The 19,206-nt window shown below is 36.9% G+C and overlaps 1 protein-coding gene across 1 annotated transcript; it reads left to right on the forward strand.

Moving 5' to 3' along the window:
- Window positions 1–5,368: 5,368 nt before the first annotated feature.
- Window positions 5,369–15,854, forward strand: LOC140168777 (DC-STAMP domain-containing protein 2-like). The gene is given in 9 exon segments (XM_072192187.1): window positions 5,369–5,660; window positions 9,695–9,885; window positions 10,536–10,809; window positions 11,346–11,509; window positions 12,559–12,714; window positions 13,451–13,607; window positions 14,565–15,005; window positions 15,008–15,274; window positions 15,277–15,854. Coding segments are annotated over 9 exon segments (2,520 nt in total).
- Window positions 15,855–19,206: the final 3,352 nt, after the last annotated feature.

Genomic DNA, 19,206 nt, shown 5'->3' on the forward strand with positions numbered 1-19,206 from the left:
TTTTCGCAAAATCCCACGATTGGTCTGGACAGAATCGGGCTAACCATTAATTGGGGTGTGTCGGGAGATGGTGTAAAATAATTGTTTGATAGAAAATGTGCTTTCCATACGTTTACATATGGTGTTTATAATGTAGCGAATTTGCCTAAAATGGCGGATTTAGGGAGGCTGAATTTAAACGTTGTAGGGGACACAATTTCGGACATTATGCAACATTGATCAGTTATTATCAAATTTATAGGAGTTTGAGGTGATATTTCCTCAATGTCGTCAGCAAAAAACCCCGTTCTACGGGCCAGACCGACCCAGAATGTCGCGTTTTGGAGATTTTTTTAATATGCCTTTGGTAAAATCAGACGTTTTGAGGCAAATTTAATACTTTTTGCTAAACATTTTTAGAAAATATGTTTGCAAAACAAAAAATCTTCAGATTTTGGTGATATTTTGGGGGTAACTTTAGCCTCCAGAAAAAAAAGGAAAAAAGGAAAAACCGTCCGACCTACCCTACTAATTTCAGCCATTTGCGATATTGGAATAAAGTGGGACAATTTTCAAGTTGACATTTACATTTTTGACTTGAACCAATTTTCTTCAACTCTAATTTCCAGTAAAACGGCGGCATGATCAATGAACTTTGTCTTAAGTTGTTTTTATTCTAATCGGAACTAAATTTCTAAAAATCATCAAGGTATAATCCTCCAGGTACATCAATTTCGATTCCAAACAGGAGACCATAACAACTTTGTCTTAAGTTGCTTTTATTCTAATGGAAACTAATGTTTTTAGAATCTTTTAGGTGTACTAGATTTCGCTTCCAAACAGCAACTTTGTCTTGAATTGTTTTTATACTAATCGAAACTGCAGTTTCTTAGTTTCCTCCAGATGCTACAATAGAATAGCAACTTTTATTGGATTCAAACTAAATAAAGTGTAGAAAAGAACGAAAACATGATGAACATAATGGTTGTTTTATTTTAATCAAAACTATATTTTGAACAGAATGGCAACTTTCTATTGGAATCAAACTATATAAAATTAGCAAATTATCCTGGGATGGGATTTCCCTCTCTAGAATGGTCAACTGATATTCTGTCTCAACTATTGACCAAATATGGCCAAAGAAAACGAAGAAAAATCACCGTTTAATTTGATTGGTTAATTTAAGCGTTTATTTGCACATGACATCTGAGTACATGGAATAAGATACAGCATTCTGATCACAATACTTTATGATCACGCTTTAACTAGTGTGTCCAGAATAAGATTTTTAAGATTCCAAAATATTGTAGAAACAGCTAGAAACGGACAAGAAAGTTGAGGAAGGTTTAATACACCTGCTGAAAGATATGGATGGGAAATCGTCGCGAAGTGGCAAAGTTACCGTGACCAACCCAGTCTTTGCGCATCCTGATATTAGGAGTAACAATAGTGATGCCCGCGAAACGCAAGGTAAAGGCTTTCTATACCAGAACTAAAGAATTCGTAGTTTAGAGAATTATAGGCCTAACTACGGTGCAAAACCAATTAGTTGTGGATGTTTTTTGTTTTGTTATTTTGCTTGTTGTTGTTGTTGTACAGCAATTTGTATTATCAATGGAGGCACTCGAGTTTTAAACATTAAGTGCATCGACACTTGCATCTGTCTATTCCATTTGAAATCCATACACCCCCATATGGAAGACATGACCTTAATCTCCCACACAGAGAGTGTGAATTTCAAATGGGGTTACCTGAATCCGTGACTCCATTTGAAATCTACATCCCCTGTGTGGGAGATTAAGGTCACACAGTGTCATCGCCCCGATATCTTCATGGCAGAAATCGCCATGGTACGTTGAATCCACAGCCACGCATGGCCATTTTGTTCGGACCTGTTTAATAGTTTTGAGACGCATACTGAGCCGAGGGACATCCGACTAAGGCTACTGACAATAGCCTGGTAACTGACCTCTCTGTGTGTGAGTGAGCATGTATACGCCATGAGGTCATCTGCTTTTAGACTGCATCCACGAGTAAGTGTAGCTAGCTTACGCTGCGCTATAGTTCGGCACTTATAAAATCAGAATTTTTGTCAGTTTTTGAGCTCAATACGCACGCTTCTTTCTCAATACGCAAGCTAACGACTATCATATCCTTTCAACACATATGTTCAATTGCAAGGAAAAAAATATGGCTTCTTTAGAATAAAAAAAAACCGGGATATATTCATCATTTTCTACCCCGGTATCCAAAGATTTAACGTCTGAATATCAAATCGTGCATAGCACATTCACGTGTATCGATCCCGTGTATTCATTTTAGTGTCTTTGCTGTACAAAGTAATTATTAACCAGGCGATGTCGGTGTGCCTCAGTGACCGCTGTGCCGGGAGTCGCTGATTTCAGATGGGTGCGGTTCACGTTCTGAACTTGCAATCACTGTGAGATGAGTTGATATGAATTTCCAAAAAGGGGCTATAAAGTAGGCTAAGAAAATCGAAAATCATTCATGAACTTACTTTTCACTTTTAAGTTGTTGTTAACCAGGATAAAACCCTTCTCAGCCAATGCTTTATCTTTTCTGTGGAAAAAAATTTTTTCGCTGTTAGGGCCTATTAATAATGTGTCGACATGATCGAGAGCGAAGCGTGAGCTCAAACTGTCCAGAGGCCTGCCTTGGCCCCCTCACGGTGGGGTCCAAGGACGGCGTATCGGAGTCACCGATGGGGAAAATGTTCTGAAATCGTCCCACTGATCCTCTACTAACATGACTAAAGAAGTTTACTGCGAAAAATATTGCAATTTCAATGCTAAAATGGTCCAAATTGAGAACGCGCGAAAATATTGCAATTTCAATGCTAAAATGGTCCAAATTGAGAACGCGCGAAAAATATTGCAATTTCAATGCTAAAATGGTCCAAATTCAGAACGCGCGAAATATTTTACAATTTCAATGCTAAAATGGTCCAAATTGAGAACAATATTGTGCATATAACAACTTTTGAGCAATATTTTGTCCCGGAATTTCAAACCAAGGAAGCAAACTTGTCTCCCCCCTCCCTCCTGCCGCAGGTCGGTAAGCATTTGAAGGGGACCAGGAGTTAGCTCCTGGATGTGGACCAGGAGACCCCCGGAAGCGCATGCGTTTAGAGGCATCAGGAGAATAGTCTACTTCATAGCCCCCTTTGGAAATTCAGACTTCAATATCACAATAGTTACAAGTTCAGAATGGGAGCCGCTCCCATCCAAAAACCTGCCCTAGTGCGACATTCCAGTGGCGTTGATGAAGGATGCGATGCGGAGGGGCCTGGACGCATTAATATTATTTTTGTCAATCTTGCAAAATCATTTGTTCTTTGACTATTTCGTTCAATACAGTACACTTTCATACAACAACGGATGTACCTATCATGGACCACATCACTAATATTGACAATGTTGAGAGTAGAAGTTACCTTGAAAAATGTCTCAAAAAATACAAGATGTCAGTTATATTCCGGTTTGAAACTATCAGACAATATTTTTAACATTAATACCATCACAAATTCGCAACAAACCCAAATTGTGAAAAAATCACCCCCGGCCAGATTGTTGGCTATTTCTCCAATTACGGCCCAAAAGTGTCTCCTTTTGACATGACACGTCACATAATGATTAGTTAATGAAAAGTGAGTAAATAAATACCGTAACACTTCGTCTATAAGCATATAGATTGTTTTTAATGAAAGCTAAATTAATATCGAAAATATGACAATACAATACATTGGTTTTACAATATAGTACTTATTTGTATATGTTTGTATCGGTAATGTATTTGCTTAAACTCAATAATATTATAAGTTTGTCGACGGACGGCGCCTGCATTAATATAGCTTTAATCAAAAGCACTCTATATGTTTGTAGACGAGGTTTTACTGTACCGTCAGCCTACTACGATAATATATATCTATATATATATTTCTTCTAATACTGTAGAGCTTTCCTTGGCTATTTCTCATGTAAAACTATTGCCTGTGCCTTTAATTTCTTATGTAAAACTTCAAGAGAAGCACATTCCGACCTGCATTGTCAAGTTCGCCACATTAGGCAACGAAAAAAGAAAAACACGTTCTACGGGCCCGACCTACCCAGATTTTCCATTTTTTCCTGTACAAATCCCGACCCAAATTTCTAATATATCAGGATTTTTTTTGTATTTCCCCAAATTGCACAATATTGCAGAATTTACTGATTTGTGGGGTCAATTTTGGTTTCAAGGGGGACGGGTTCTGATGGGGCTATTAATTGCGCGTGGCCCGTGCCTCTAAGACGCTACGCGTACGTGGAGGTACAGCCACATCGTTGCGCGCTTCTGTAGCATCTAGGGCTGTTTCAGTTGTCGACAAGGCTGTTGTTGACAATATTGTCGTCAAAGCAATTTCCCGATTGTCGGCATGCATGGAACAATTGTCGAAAAAATAGTCACAGTCAAGTCGGGGAAAAATAAATAAATAAATAAATAAATGGGATAAAACGAAGACAATTTCTATTTCATTCCAGCGCTTACAATGCGTGTATTAGCACGCCGATCGTATTATTTTCATGAACATTGACGCAACATCACACAGCAAGGACGAACAAAGAAGACGTAAGACAAATAGCAATATGCACACAGTTTATACGTCACTGATTCAATGATTCAATAATACACACGCACTCGATGTGTTTAGCCACCACTCGATCAGTGAACTCTGAATAAAACCGGAGATCTCCGGTTTTATCCAAAAAACTTAAATTTTACTGTAATTAAAGCACCGCAGGCTAAGTCTTTTACATGGTATATTAGTACAGCATTGGGCATTACAATTGTGCAAAAAGTAGATATTAAACAAAAATTTAGGGTGTCACTGCAGAGCAAATCACACATTATCGCTTTAAAAGCTTACACTAGCCAGACTTAAGTATGTGATATTTCTGCATAAATACATATTTGACCAGTAGCTGAAAGTGTACATTCAGCTTACTGTCTCCCTTTCCCCATACTCATTTTTTTTTGCAATGTTGTGAGAATATAATTTAGCAATGATGGCGATGTACGGTGGTCCAAATCAACATTGCAATAGGAGAGCGTAGAAGGGTGTTATACAATTAATGCTTTGGTGTGGCAACCTTTTTCGCCAGGATTGTCTGAATCAGATATAAATAAATCTGAAAATACATTTTCGTCAATAACTTAAGAACGGAATTTTGGATTCACATGAAATGTTCACATTTACCCTGTTTATGTACTCTATACTAATATCATTTTCGCACGGTCTGTGTGTACTATTAAGTATTAAAATGCCCAAATGTTTTGATCATCTATTATTAATAATTGATATACAGGTGCGATAAATTTCCAAAAACTTATCATGGACGAGGCTACAAAGGTTAACCCCAGTAACAAACCATTTATACGTCCTAAACCACCAGCGAGTAACAACGCATCCAAGGCTAGTAATGTCATAAATACTAAACACATCCATGAGAATTACAAACCTGATCTTGTGCCAACTAGTGGACCTCTGACCCCTAAACGAAAAGCACTTCAACCACCGGCCAGTAGAGAGGGACGAAGAAGGAAGTCAGATACTAATGCGGCTGATTTGGAGCAGCTACACACACTAGAGAAATCCAGAGCGAAGAGCCCAGGTCTGCATCAAGGTATAGGAACCAAGATAATTGAAAAAAAAACATGAAAAATTAGATACAATCACTTTAGCATTTTAATAAAAATTCCTTTAAAAAGGAACAGGGCGAACAAATGAGGAAGTGTCAAGATAAAGGTGTAGTTATTTTATTGTTTGAACTGTTTCTATAATTCGCATCGATCATAATGAGTATGTTTAAGTACCTCAAATGACAAGGACTACGGTACTTAGCCTATGATCTTGCAATGAGACTGTACTCAGTGTATGGACAGTGTAGCCTATTTGTCTAATCATTTTGGCTATTTAATTCTGACCATTGTGATTAAAACAGGCTTTCAGATTGGTGAGCTATTGTGTACCAAGTGATAAGATAATAATAAAGTATAATAAAAATACACTGGATAACTCATGACAGCCTATTTACTGGCAAAAGGTGGGCCAAATAAATCTTAGTTGATTCTTGAACACAATTTAAGCAGGAACCTTGAGGCAGAATTAGAATACATAGGCCCTATTATCCTGTAACGTTTACTTAGCCTAACAGTCAATGAACGTTCATTGTTAGCATAATAAGTAGCTTTAGAAATGAAGGATAATGAACAATAATTACAGAACATTTATTGTTGTAGCTATGGTATACAATGTTTACAAAATAAGAGCATTAATGTTTTGTACATGAAGTTAACGTCTTTGCTACATAGCCACATAGCTAGTTGTTAATACATTGAAAATGTGACTCGAGATTTACAATTTGATGACATTCAAAATAATTTAGTATTGAAGAATTTCAACAAATTACAGAACTTTCATTTGTTGACATACTAGCAATATTGTTAACAATGTTGAAAATCATGTTCATAAGCGTAACATCCTCTACACATCTATTTATTAATGTTCATAAACGTATAACAATTTGTTACATCTATGTCTTAATGCTCATAAACGTAACATGCTCGATACATCTATTTATCAATATTCATAAACGTCCTTGATACATCTATTTCTATTTCAATGCTATTTTATCTCCGTGTTCTGACAATAAATTTGACCCGAATAACATTTGTAAGAGGTAGAAACCTATCAGGCGGCGAGTGGCATGATAGAGCCGGCAACTTGTGACACCGCCCGGCCGTATGGCATTTTCCAATATACTCGGTTAATTTTGTGGGGTTCATTATCGAACCCCAACGGTTTTAGCTTGTATTTATATTATTTATTAACATAGGCGTATTTGTTTGTGATATTTCAAGCGTTTTAAAATTTCAAAATAATCCCATTCAATTACAGGGTTGACGGTGGAAATTTACTGAATTTAGAGAATGCACTGCGACCACCACCTGAAATCTATCAAAATAATATTATTAACTAATCCCATAACTGTTCAAATAACAGCCCTCACTTAACAGACATTAAGTCTCAATTGACAGGATCTATATGTGCTAAAGTAAATATATTTTCTCTTTATCGCCTGCCTAAGTTTCCCCATTTAAGGGATGGGGTGTTAACGTTTGGACAGTATTTATTGTGGGACATTAGAGCACATCAGACATGTTGAATTGCTTTTTTGAAATTCGCAAATGATGATTTTTACTTAAAGTGTATGTAGGCGGGATGAAAAGCCGACGATCAATTGATAATTTGACCTTTCGTATTGAAGATATGGATCTTTTTCCCAAAACACAAAAACATTAGGTCATTTTGGGAAAAAAGTCCATATTTTCAATATGAAAGGTCAAAATTTTTCAATTGACCGGCTTTTCCTCCCAGCTACATACACTTTAAAAATATGTCATTAGATTTATAAAATTTACTTCGAGGACTGTTATATCAAAAATATGAAAAATATCAAATTTTAATAATTTGTCATAAAATTTGTATTACATCGTGATTTTCAAAAAATGAAAATTATTTGATATCAGAAAGACATTCTTCGTATTAGGAATGCAATTCCATAGACCTATGTCTGATATGCTCTCATGTCCCACAAAAAATACTATCGAAACGCCCATTCCAGATCCCTTAAGTACTCTCTTTAATTTAGTCAAGGTTGTGTTTGTATAAATGAATTCAGTTATATAAACACAGCCTCGTGAAATGGACATGTTGATTGTTGACATAAATTAATTGACTGTGTGCTTATAGTATTATTCTATATGCTATAGCAGAACAACAAGCACTTACAGGCAAGTATTTTGCCAGTATCAATAAAACTATAATGAGGCTATTAATGTAGCCCAACTGTACGTACAATCTGGCAATACCGCTAAATCTTAAAGAAATGAAAAATATCTGTTGCAATTTTCTGATTTGCATAAAAGTAATTCTAGTTCATCCACGTTGTAAAACAATTATTTCTTTTAATACAAACACATGCCTTGGTAAGACAACTTTATAGCACTGTTTGAATATCAACATGAAGTAGTAATGACAAATTTAAATGTACACTATCGCCTCTGTAGTTTCCTGATTACATAGACAGCACGATTATTTTATTTTTATTCTGCAACGCTGTGAGGAAATAAGTATGCCAAAACCCATCGCAATAAGGACGAAAAATGCTTTGCATTTTTCGCCCAAAAACAGTAATAAGGTCCATCTTTTTTTCCTTATCGGTCGACAAGGCGGACGAATTTAAGATGGTACAGTGCTATCAGTAGACACCGAGCATGCACCGATGATAGCATTTCACATTTTCATAGAGGTTTATTCTTAATGTCTTTTATGCAATAGACAAGATATATTGCGCAAATCGGTATATAATTTATATAATTGCTGATCGTTTGGAACAGAAAAGCTTTGAATGGGTCTTTAATGAATCCACGAAGCGAACTACTATTGATTTTCAATTTGTATATCAATAAACACTATTTACACTACACGACGTTTTCTAGAGCTACATGGTGTTGGTGTGCGGCTGGATCTCTGGAAAAAAATACCCGACTGAATATCAAATTTGAGGAAAAACATACCCGAAGTTATACCAAATCTTGAAAAAGTGCAAATTGTGAAAAAATAAACTTTCTTAAACAAAATTTTCATGAAGTCAATAAATCAAAAGTTCGGCAAAAATGCACCCGAGTCTAAACTACAGCCTGTCTCAAAAAAAATTGTGCAAGTGAAAAGCGCCCTCTTTGGCGATTAGAAAATACCGTTGTGACATGGTGCTTACATCAACGTCAAGAGCACAGTCTTAGCTCTCAAATACCGTTTGTTCTGTTCAATTTGCTCTTTTTAATCTCGAGATATGTTTAGTTAGGAACGAAAGGGTAAAATCACAATTGTGCCACTTTTACTAGGGAATAGGATTGTACATGTAAATCAATGATAGTTGATGTTGATGCGTCTAATGCACTCCCCCTTCGGGGCTCGTGCATTAGACGCATCAACACCAGTTCGCGTGCATTATTTTGTTTAATTTCATTAATTTGTCAAATTTCATGAACTTGTCAAAATTCATTAACCTATAATTGTGTAATATTTGTTTTTGTCTTTTAACATGTCTTGAATGACAAAAAGAACAGTATTAACCATGGTAAAATCATTGACATGCACACGTATTTAATTTTACAGCAGAATGTGAAATATGTATTTATCGTTTAATATGTCGTAAGTAGAAAAAGAGAATTATTATAATACCTTTATCATGATAAAACATTAAAAACAATTTTGTATTGTTGTGTAATTGATGCATTCTTTTGATTTCACGAAGGAACTCTTGATAAACTTGATGCTACATTGATTTACATGTACAATCCTCTTCCCTAGTAAAAGTGGCACAATTGTGATTTTACCCTTTCGTTGTTAAGTAAGCATATCTCGAGATTAAAACAAGCAAATCGAACAGACTAAACGGCATTTGAGAGCTAAGACTATGCCCTTGCCGTTGATGTAAGCATCATGTCACAACGGTATTTTCTAATTGCCACAGAGGGCGCTTTTCACTTGCACAATTTTTTTTGAGACAGGCTGTAAGTAGCTTAAAATTCGCCTCGAATCTGCCGCACCCGTACTCTAATATTCTATTATTACTGGTGATTCTCATTACAGGTTTGAGTTCAAATGACTCTGTTTTATCTCTCACACTTGACGGATCTCCGATGAAGAAGAAATTATTTTACACGCCACAACCAAATCGAAAACCATTCACCTTAGATGGGGGCACAACTTTGAATTCCTACGATGTAGGACGCGCTGCAAAGATAGCGACGTCTGAGGATGGAAATGGAAAGTTCCTTCAGGTACAGAATGGGCTTTTCCAGTTGAAATCCATACACCCCCTATTGAAGACATGACAGTAATTTTCTACACAGGGAGTGTAAATTTCCAATGGGATTACCTGATGAATGTGTGACTTTATCTGGAATTCACATCTCCCTGTGTGATATAATTTAAGACCATGTCTTCCGTAGTGGATTTCAACTGGAATTATCCAATTCAACATACACTTGTTTGTTGTAAGCGTTTCTTTAAATATTTTTTTCTGATATACATTTGTATATTAATTAGACTTATTAGTAAAATTGCGTTGAGCTTTGTCACATTTCTGCAGATAGATCGCAGATAGGGTAAACTATCCATTTTGGATTCCATATGACCAGACGATTAATTTGGTATTATTTTTTAAAAGAATTGAGATATTTTATAATTTTGACCCCTTGTGACCTTAATTGACCCCTGCCAAAATGCCTGACACTTTGAAGACGGAAACTCGAGCCAAATTAGTTCAATATCATTCAGGTATGCCAAAAATACTTTCAAACCTTTGTTGCAAAGATTTGGTCGCTAAAATATTGGTCTCTTACTAAAAACTACTGAATGTCTTACCGACAACAATAAATTGTTAGTACAATTTTAAACTATTTTTTGTTAATTTTCTCTCCATGCACAGGGTGAACTACAAACAACAGGTTCCTTCAATGACCCATCGAGTACAATATCTAAGAAGGTCATTTATGGTAGCAGAGATGTACTCAATGATCTTTTTCGTAGCGAACGAGGAACGAATAAAAGATTGAAGGCGGTGGTTGGTTTCATGACAGGACTTATATTGGGGGTGGTATTGATGATCGGCTTATATTACGGATTGAACTATGGACTCATTACTGCCTTTATTATCACCGCTGTGTCCACATTGTTGATGTCATTGTGTCTCGCATTCACAGGTGAGCATACGTAGGAAGGAGATCCATACACCCCCGTATGGAAGACAAGATCTTAATCACCCACACAGGGAGTGTGAATTTTAAATAGGGTTACCTGAATATGTGACTCCATTTGGAATCTGTACCCCTGTGTGGGAGACGAAGGTTGTGTCTTTCATGAGATTGTTTGGATATCAGCTGGAATAGCCCAATGCGTCTAATGGAGTCATATACACAGATCTCCTGCAGCTCGGGGTTCAGTTGCATCTTTATATAATTTAGTATGGATGGCGCGGCAACTGAGCCAAATGCTGAATCCTTTCCTTTATATCCTTGCATGCTATTGATTTACCATCTAGCCACACTTAGAGATGAGCTGGGTGCACCACGTGTAGTACTACATTTAGTAGTGTCACCCTCAGATGTCGTGAACAAATATTTTATTTTACCCTCCCTCCGACGAGAAAAAACTGACTACGCCCCTGCATGGTATGATAGAAAGAATCATCAGCGTCAGATGAAATGTCTTTACTGTTTGATTATCTGTCTTTTTACAGTGAGAGGAAGATGTGTGGCGTTGTTAATGGTCCCATCCGTGTGTACAAAGCAAGGTAGAGCTGCATTCTTAGCCATCGTGGTGACATTGCTTCTTAATGGACCAATCAATAACATCTTCCTTAATGCTAATGAAGTGTCAAACTCCATGAGTTGCAGTGCAGAGGTAAGGAAACGGTATAAAATAATATAGACCTACCACTTCGTTCATTCATTACCTTTGCAAAACTTACATCGTCGACGCGTACATCATTACTACGCACGCACCAGGGGATCCTTGGTCATAAACTCGACAGTGACGCAGTCTGAAAGTTATTTTGTTGAGGTTTTCGGGAAACCGAAATGTGAATTGAGACACTGCGATTTTTTACGCTCTAATGCTCACAGACTAATACAGATCATGTATCAACAGTCAAAGTTCCCGTGTATTGTAAGCTGTGAATTCTCGCATATTCATGAGGGCCGATTGTTCAATCGTGCCGTGTCTAACAATCACGCCAGCGTTGCGAGCCTTCGCGTATACGCGATAGAGTTTTGCGCGCCTTCGCGATTACGCGATAAACCGTAAAAATACGCGGTTAGTGCGTAGCATTTTTGCCTGTCGCATTTCATGGAACAATCGGCTCTCATTATCGGGTGTTGCTGAGACTTCGAAAGCTTTTACGCGGTCTGTTGTCGTCCATGCTAATGCTTACTTCTACGTGTACGTCAGGTATTGAGGTATTCCAGAAATAGACGCACGTCCTCTATAGAGGAGTATGGATTTCCGGACTTTTTGTCCAGTCATGATTATTGGAAATCTAGACATTCAAAATATCTAAATATGACAAATCCAGCAAATACTATTTCAAATCGAAACAATTCCTTGATCTTTTATACATTTCATTGCATTTCTAAGTTTTTCCAGTAACATTGGCAACTGGAATTCTAGTCGGTTTCAGAAAGCTAACATGGAAATCCAGACATTTCTTTTATTTTACTCCTCTATAGAGGGGGTATGCACCTATTCTATTTTCTGGAATAGCCCATAAGCCTTGAACATGTTAAAACCTCCTATGTAATCTCTTGACAGTTTTGCTTTAAACAAAATCAAGAGCTACACATACACATGAGGTCTTTCCTTCACAAAGACGAAAGATTTGATGCATAGAAAGCACGTTATACCTACAAGTGTGTATTTTATTTTGCTTGTATTATTGCCTTCTTTGTAAATAGCTTGCGTACAACCAAAGCCAACGAATACAACAAATAGCATCGGAAATCTACGACCAATACGCAATGAACTTGGAGACGACTGTCGGCAACCTACAAGACATTGTGAGCGGGGTGCAAAGAGAATTGGGACTTCGACCGCTTGGTGATGCCCTTAACGTAAGTTGCCGTGCTATTATAATGGGTTCATTAACAAATAAAAATAAGGAAATATAAATGAAAACCCATTTTTAAAATACCGTAAAGTTTATGCATAGTAAATAATCTATCTGAAACAACACATTAAGTACCCAGAGCAGCCAGCGCACATAAATGTTGACAAAACAGTGCATCTGGCCGGATTCGCACCGACGACCTTCGTATTATTAGAACGACACTCTAAACAACTGAGCTACAGAGGCACGCTGGATAAGAGCGAAAGATTTAAACTTATAGTTATTATAAATCAGTGTGGTCAGAACGCTGATTCATAGAAGCGAAATAGTGACGCATCCGTCTGATAAAGAAGATATGTGTCATGTCAAAAGGAGACACTTTTGGGCAGGTTATCAATTTTGAGGTTTTTACATATCTTAAATATATAGATATTTTGCTCCACAATATCCCAATGAAATACATAAATATGGGTTGGATTTTTCAACATGTCACACTCACATTTCACATTTAGGTTTTATGGAGGGTGGGTGCTCCTAACGAAAGCACTTTGTTTATAAGATTATCATCAAGCTTTTGGGTATTTTTCCTTATTTGTGTCACAAATTGTTTTAAATGGTGTGTTCAAAATCAACTTTCAAACATAAGCATAACGCTTTCTTGTTATATTCACTTTGATCTGATCTTTCAATTCCCATAAAATTCAGTCATTATTGAGGTTTTAAATTTTGATTTGTTTCAGGATATTAATAATGCCGTTAATGAAGTGCTTGAAGTGTTTGATGATTGTAGAGACATAGCGAAGGAAGCCGAAAACGATTGCGACGACGTCAGGTCTGACATTACCGATATAAAACGAGACTGCAGAAGTGCCCTCTCTTGGGGTATTCCGGCTTTTAGTAAGGAAAACTGTTGTTATGAATTTGCATGGTACAAATAACCCAGCAGCAGTATGACAGTTATAGAGGGATGAAATCAAAACTCGACTGGCGTTTGACCCACACTCCATTGTTTAGAACAAAGGATACCGGCTCCAACCTGACGGAACCGCCCGGAACCGGCCATCGACTGCAGGTTGAGTTTTGATTTTATCCCTTAGCGCATGGTTCTTGGTAGTTTCATGATCGACTGTGATTTTATTGACTAATCTGTAAAGTCACATACGATATACTGAAAAAGATAATTTATGGTCCAAACACAGCAAGTGTCACCGTAATCATGGTAATTCACTTATTCTGCGAGAAGGTATTGACAATGATAATAGTATAATTATGTAATACGAGCAATTGGAACCAAGCATGGAGTCAAACTACCAATGCTTGAATCGAGCACAAAGTCGGCTATTCCAGATCTACGCCCCCTATAGAGGAGTTCGAATTTCCGAACTTTTTGTCTAGTCGTGATTGTTGGAAATCTAGACTTTTACAGTGTCCAAGACATAACACAAATCCAGCAGCAAAAATAGTTCACAATCAGGAATCCTCAATTGGACAGCTTATCTCGGACAATTCCGTGATTTCCATTCATTTAATTTAATTTCCAAGCTTTTTTCAGTAATATTGCAAAGATTCCAGTCGGTTTGAGAAAGGAATATTAGAAATACAGAACTTTTCTGTATTAAACATGTTGAAAACTTACTCCTCTATTGGGGGTGTGCACTTTTTCTGGAATACTCCATTGTCTTTTTTGTCTAAAATCCCCTTGGTGGTCCTAAGAAATAATGAAGAAAATGTCATATTAAAAGATCAATAAAGTTATCCAATTCTTGATCAATGTAAGAAGTATGCTTTTGTAGCGTTTTTTTACTTACACACGTGTTAATTTTGTTTGTTTGTTTGTTTGTTTGTTTGTTTAAGGTATTGATGCTGTATGTGATATGTTCGATCCGGCAGTAGACGCAACAAGCACCTTATGTACAGGCGTGACCAGTAGTCTAGATACCCTTTGTCAAGCTCCCGTGGACGTGGGTGAAACTCTCGATGATGCAATCAGCCTGATTACCGACCAATTTATTGCCGAAATTGACTTCTCAACTTACTTTGATCAACGTGCCAATCAAAGCGATACGTTTGAAAACATTCAAGACGCTATCGAAGAAGATATTGTTGATGCCATTGAAATCATTGGATATGTTTTCTCAATTCTAGAAAAATTAGTAGCTTTGTCGGTAATTTTTCTCTTATATAGATCTTATAGGTACCATACATCTTATCGTACCAAGGATAAATTTGATAACTTTTATCTTACACAAAAGTTTATAGAATTAGATAAAGCCCAAAAAGAGAGTGGTAAAAGACATTGTTACCATTGAAAAAATCCGAAAAAGTTGGTTTGATTGATGTTACGTCATTGAAACTCAGCAGGTCTGAGAAAGGTTTGTTTAAGCTTGGTGTAGTTACCCTTATGACTCATATTTGCATTGCAACTATTCTTATTTTGGTCGATAATGGCTTTTATTGGTTATTGGTAATTATAAGAAAACATGGCTCGATACAGGCGGATGTAACAGGAGAGAGTGGGTTGACGCTGGACATTCCTGGAAACAGTGCCATATCTTATCTCATTCGTGAGTTTTTGGAGAGTTCAGATATAGTAACAGCTTTGATATATCGTATGATAATACTAGATGTCTGCCGGATGGGAGTCCACCAAACAACGTCTTATCAATCGGTATAGGTATCTGCTACTTAATGGCAACCTTTATGGTATTGTTTCAAGCATATGCTCTCAGATTACGACCACGTATTGCTGCATATTTCTACCCAGAACGCGAGATGGAACGGCTTCATTTCATCTACAACGACACACTAAAGAAGCGACAAACATTATCCAAGGTTTTGAAGGATATTATTAAACAGAAGAAGAAAGAACATGATGCAAAACAAAAAGTCAGCATTCGTGTTTATCTGGCAGAACGCTATCCAATCTGCAAGAAGATCTTCAAGATCCTGCATATATCCGAAGAACAGACGCTCTGTTTTGGATGTGACAGTAATGACGATGGCACCTTTAAGCAATGTGTCGGGTGCAAAGGAAAATATTGTGAAGAGTGCCTGCAAGGTACGAATAATACATGCACAATTTGCGATGAGCGTTTTGAAGACATTCACAAAACTATTGAACAGACCACTGAAGCACGGCTCTAATAAGACTGTTCGAACTATTTCTTCTTCTTCTTCTTTTCTTCTTCTTCTTCTTCTTCTTCGTCCTCGTCCTCGTCTTCGTCTTCGTCTTCTTCTTCTTCTTCTTCTTCTTCTTCTTCTTCTTCTTCTTCTTCTTCTTCTTCTTCTTCTTCTTCTTCTTCTTCTTCTTCTTCTTCTTCTTTTTCTTCTTCTTCTTCTTCTTCTTCGTCTTCTTCGTTTTGAAGACATTCACCAAACTCATAAAACTAATAAGACTGTTAAAGCCTTCTAAAGTTCGAACTTCTTCTTCTTCTCTTTTTTTCTTCTTCATATTCTTCTTCTTCTTCTTCTTCTACTTCGGCCGCCGTCAATACTGACGAGTGACGATTAGCTACCATCTGGCAGCATCTCCTGATCTCTTTCTTCGACGCTGTTCTTAGACTATGCCATAGTCGATTTTTGATAAATAAAAATATGCTATTAATCATGATGAACGCATTCAGTTGAACTCGAAATTATACTGATGTTTATTACATCAAAATACTAGTAAACGGTCATAAAAAGTTTATATAATTAGTGACAGTAAAGGTAAAGTATACTTAGGCTTATAGTATTGCATGCAATATGTCTTAATGGCATTAAAATGGCTCACTTTAATACTGAACAATTCTGATCTTAGAATCTACCAATTTATTGATCGCGAAAGCCCAGAGTACAGAGGGAGTACGGTGAATGAAAAGATGAGATGTGAAAATCTATCAATTGTACACATATTAATACAAGTGAGAGTTTTATGCTTAAGCGTCTTGCTTTGTCATGCTGACATAGTATGGGTGCTAACTGGTGCTTGATCTTCTATTTTGGTTAGCTGGCCTGTGCCGGTTTCATTTTCTGAGAAGCAGATTATTAATTTTAGCAACAGATGCTAGAAGCATAGTTTTAGTTTTATTAGTAGCTCACCAGCGGGATGTGGTGTTTCTTTCACTGCCGGCCCGCCACCTCGAGGGAGTCTTGATTATAAGAGGGCCGAAACTCCCCAAGACAGGTGGCAATCAACTGATGATCCCGCTGGTGAAAGCACAAGATAAATTACCATCAGTGGTCTTTGTGTATATTTAACCTTAAATGTAATAGCTTTACAAATGTTGAGCTATGGTGGTTTGTATGTGCTTACCCCTTAACATTGTCTTATTTTACGCAGTAATACATGTAAAATTAACATAATATCTCACATTGTATTTCTATCTACCTGTTAGCTGATGTTTATTTTGCTTCAAATGATACTGGAAAGTTAGAACAATAAATTTGGGACGTGTTGATACCAAAATGAATTAATTATCGTAAATTAAAGTTGAGTTATGGTATTTCCCTTTATTGCCATGGTTTACATTGGAAAATTAACTACTCTCACATTTTCTGCCTATCTACCTGACAATTAATGTACTTTAAAATAACACTAGAACTTTAAAACAATCAATTAGCTACATTATTACACTTGTAAAAGTAACTTACATGTTCTGTCTAGTTCTGACAAACAGTATATCAATGGAAATATGGCAAACAAATTATGTGACAAATTAAGACAAGTAAAGAACACGTAAAGAACATCCCAACCCCTGCAATCTATTGTACACGCACCACACCTACCCCATATCATGCATCTACCACAAACCTTCACCAAACAAAGTCTGCTTAGTGGTCTTGCACAGTGCTTTTTACCCGGGAGGTACCGAGAACGATTCCCACCTCTGCCTGCAATTTTTTTTTCAAGACTGGGAAATAATAACCTGACATTCGCCGCTATCGCCAATGCTACCCATAGACGTCAGTACAAAACGTAACAATGACTGTCAAATTGGTACGATTTTGTTCCAGACAAATTTTGACCCCGGCATTTGACCCACTTCCCAATGTCCGACTGAGCTGCAATTTTGATGATAGTTGAATGAATGTTTGAACTTGCTGCATCTACATTGACAGCTATGTTAATTAATTTGTGGGAATTAGAACTTTGTTCCCGAATTTTCAAGGTCCTTTGGACATTGCGTGTGCACTACAGGTCTCGAGATTGATTTTGTCGGCACTGTGCCTATTGTTCTGTGTAGCCATTGAACAACCCTAATCCAAGCATGTAATGCACTTTGGGTTTAGACTTTTCAGGAATCCATGGCCCTGAAGTGTATATGTGCTAGTGTCATTGGTTATTGTTAAAAGGCAATAAGGTGTGTAATTGCAATATTTCCTCTGAATAGGAAAGACTCTCTACATCGAACCATGGATGCTGGTGGTTCGAATTTGGGGAAGGTATCTTCCAAACCCAGTTCCAAATGAGGATGTTGAAAAGTGCAACTTTTTCTGAAAGCATCATTTTTGGTAAATGTGATAATGTTTGGCCAACAAAAATGATTTTCAAAAAAAAAAAAAAAAAGAAGAAAATTGGGAGGGTAGCAAAAAGGTTCCTCTATTCACAGGTTTTTAAATTTTTCAGATCAACTAGATGTATGTGAAGTTATGCAAATAAATGTTTTGTAATTTTAGGGGGTTAATACTGTTGAACCCTGTATTAAGCGAACTTTACGTGCGCTTCTCGCACCTACTGTAAATCTACAATCAAAATTTTAATGCGCTCCGCACACTTTCGTCAAACTTTTTGCACACTCCACGCCTTGAGAGTTGATCTTTGAACCCATATATTGAATATTTGGATGGGATTTCTTTATGATCACATGAAGACTGTATCTTTATCTTTCAAACCACACGTGTTAATGATACCATATACTTGATTACGTAACAGCATTAACATAAAATCAATAGACTAGGAACACTGCCAAATCAGTCACGCAAAAAGGCGGGCCTTTTAAATTACAGAAAAGACATGTGTTTAAAACGTCCGAGAACAAGAAAAGTACATGGTGCATATGGCTAGTTTTGGGCAGCAATACTATAGGTCTTGGGTGGGAATGGGACGTCTTTGAACTTCAACAACTTAGCACTTGAATGGAAGCAACATTATTCTGCAACAATGTACCACTACTCTTTGTATAAATGCAACAGTAGAAGAATAACAGTTATGTTTTAATCACGGTTTCAAATATTTTCTAGGGAGACTCCCGTTTTAATGTTCAACCGAGCTGGCAAAAAAATAAATATATGAAAATAAATAAATGAAAATGTATACGTGCTGGTATTAATACATCTGAATAGTAATGACATCTGGCATTTTTTGAGCAAGGCCGGAAATCGAACGATACTTGCCGGTGTCTTAAAGCGTGGGCGTTATAATGGTTAACCCAGAAGTTATACGATTATTGCCATTTAACATTTCATTAGTTTTGTACAGGATGCAGGATTTTTTTCTCCAAATATTGCGCTGGCT

The sequence above is a fragment of the Amphiura filiformis genome, chromosome 13, assembly GCF_039555335.1.
Source record: "Amphiura filiformis chromosome 13, Afil_fr2py, whole genome shotgun sequence".
NCBI classification, from domain to species: domain Eukaryota; kingdom Metazoa; phylum Echinodermata; class Ophiuroidea; order Amphilepidida; family Amphiuridae; genus Amphiura; species Amphiura filiformis.